Source organism: Gekko japonicus, unplaced genomic scaffold (assembly GCF_001447785.1).
Source record: "Gekko japonicus isolate JY-2015 unplaced genomic scaffold, Gekko_japonicus_V1.1 scaffold761, whole genome shotgun sequence".
NCBI classification, from domain to species: Eukaryota; Metazoa; Chordata; class Lepidosauria; order Squamata; family Gekkonidae; genus Gekko; species Gekko japonicus.
The window spans coordinates 680358-680698 of record NW_015177030.1 but is presented as its reverse complement, the minus strand read 5'-3'; the positions used below and the strand labels follow the sequence as shown (position 1 = coordinate 680698).

The window sequence follows — 341 nt, the reverse complement described above, 5'->3', positions numbered from 1 at the left end:
GCGACGGGGCCAGAACACGGAAGCGGCTGCCCTGGAGGCTGCCCTGTCCGAGCCGCGGGGGGATTGGGGCCACCCGCCCTCCGAATGGGCAAAGCCACTCGCATAACAGAGGCCAGGCCGCCCCGTACCTCGTTTCCCGACCACCGCTTGCTTCCGCTGTCGACACTGTTGAAGCCTGAGTCGAGGCCGCCATACTGCCGCATCGGGTAGAATTCCTCCAGGAGGCTGGGAGGAGACGGCACAGCAGAGTTGTTGGGGACAGACCCCACAGGCTCCCCCTCCTGCAGAGACCCACTCCCCACCCCACCCCGGGAGGGAGCAGCCACCCCCTTCCTGGCCCC

The 341-nt window shown here is 68.3% G+C and overlaps 1 protein-coding gene across 1 annotated transcript in view; it reads right to left on the bottom strand.

Moving 5' to 3' along the window:
* Positions 1 to 341, bottom strand: part of LRCH4 (leucine-rich repeats and calponin homology (CH) domain containing 4) — a 45258-nt gene that overhangs the window by 9710 nt on the left and 35207 nt on the right. The window contains exon 6 of the mRNA XM_015427895.1: positions 129 to 281. Within this exon, the coding sequence (XP_015283381.1) occupies positions 129 to 281 (153 nt within the window). The remainder of the gene's footprint in view (positions 1 to 128; positions 282 to 341) is intronic.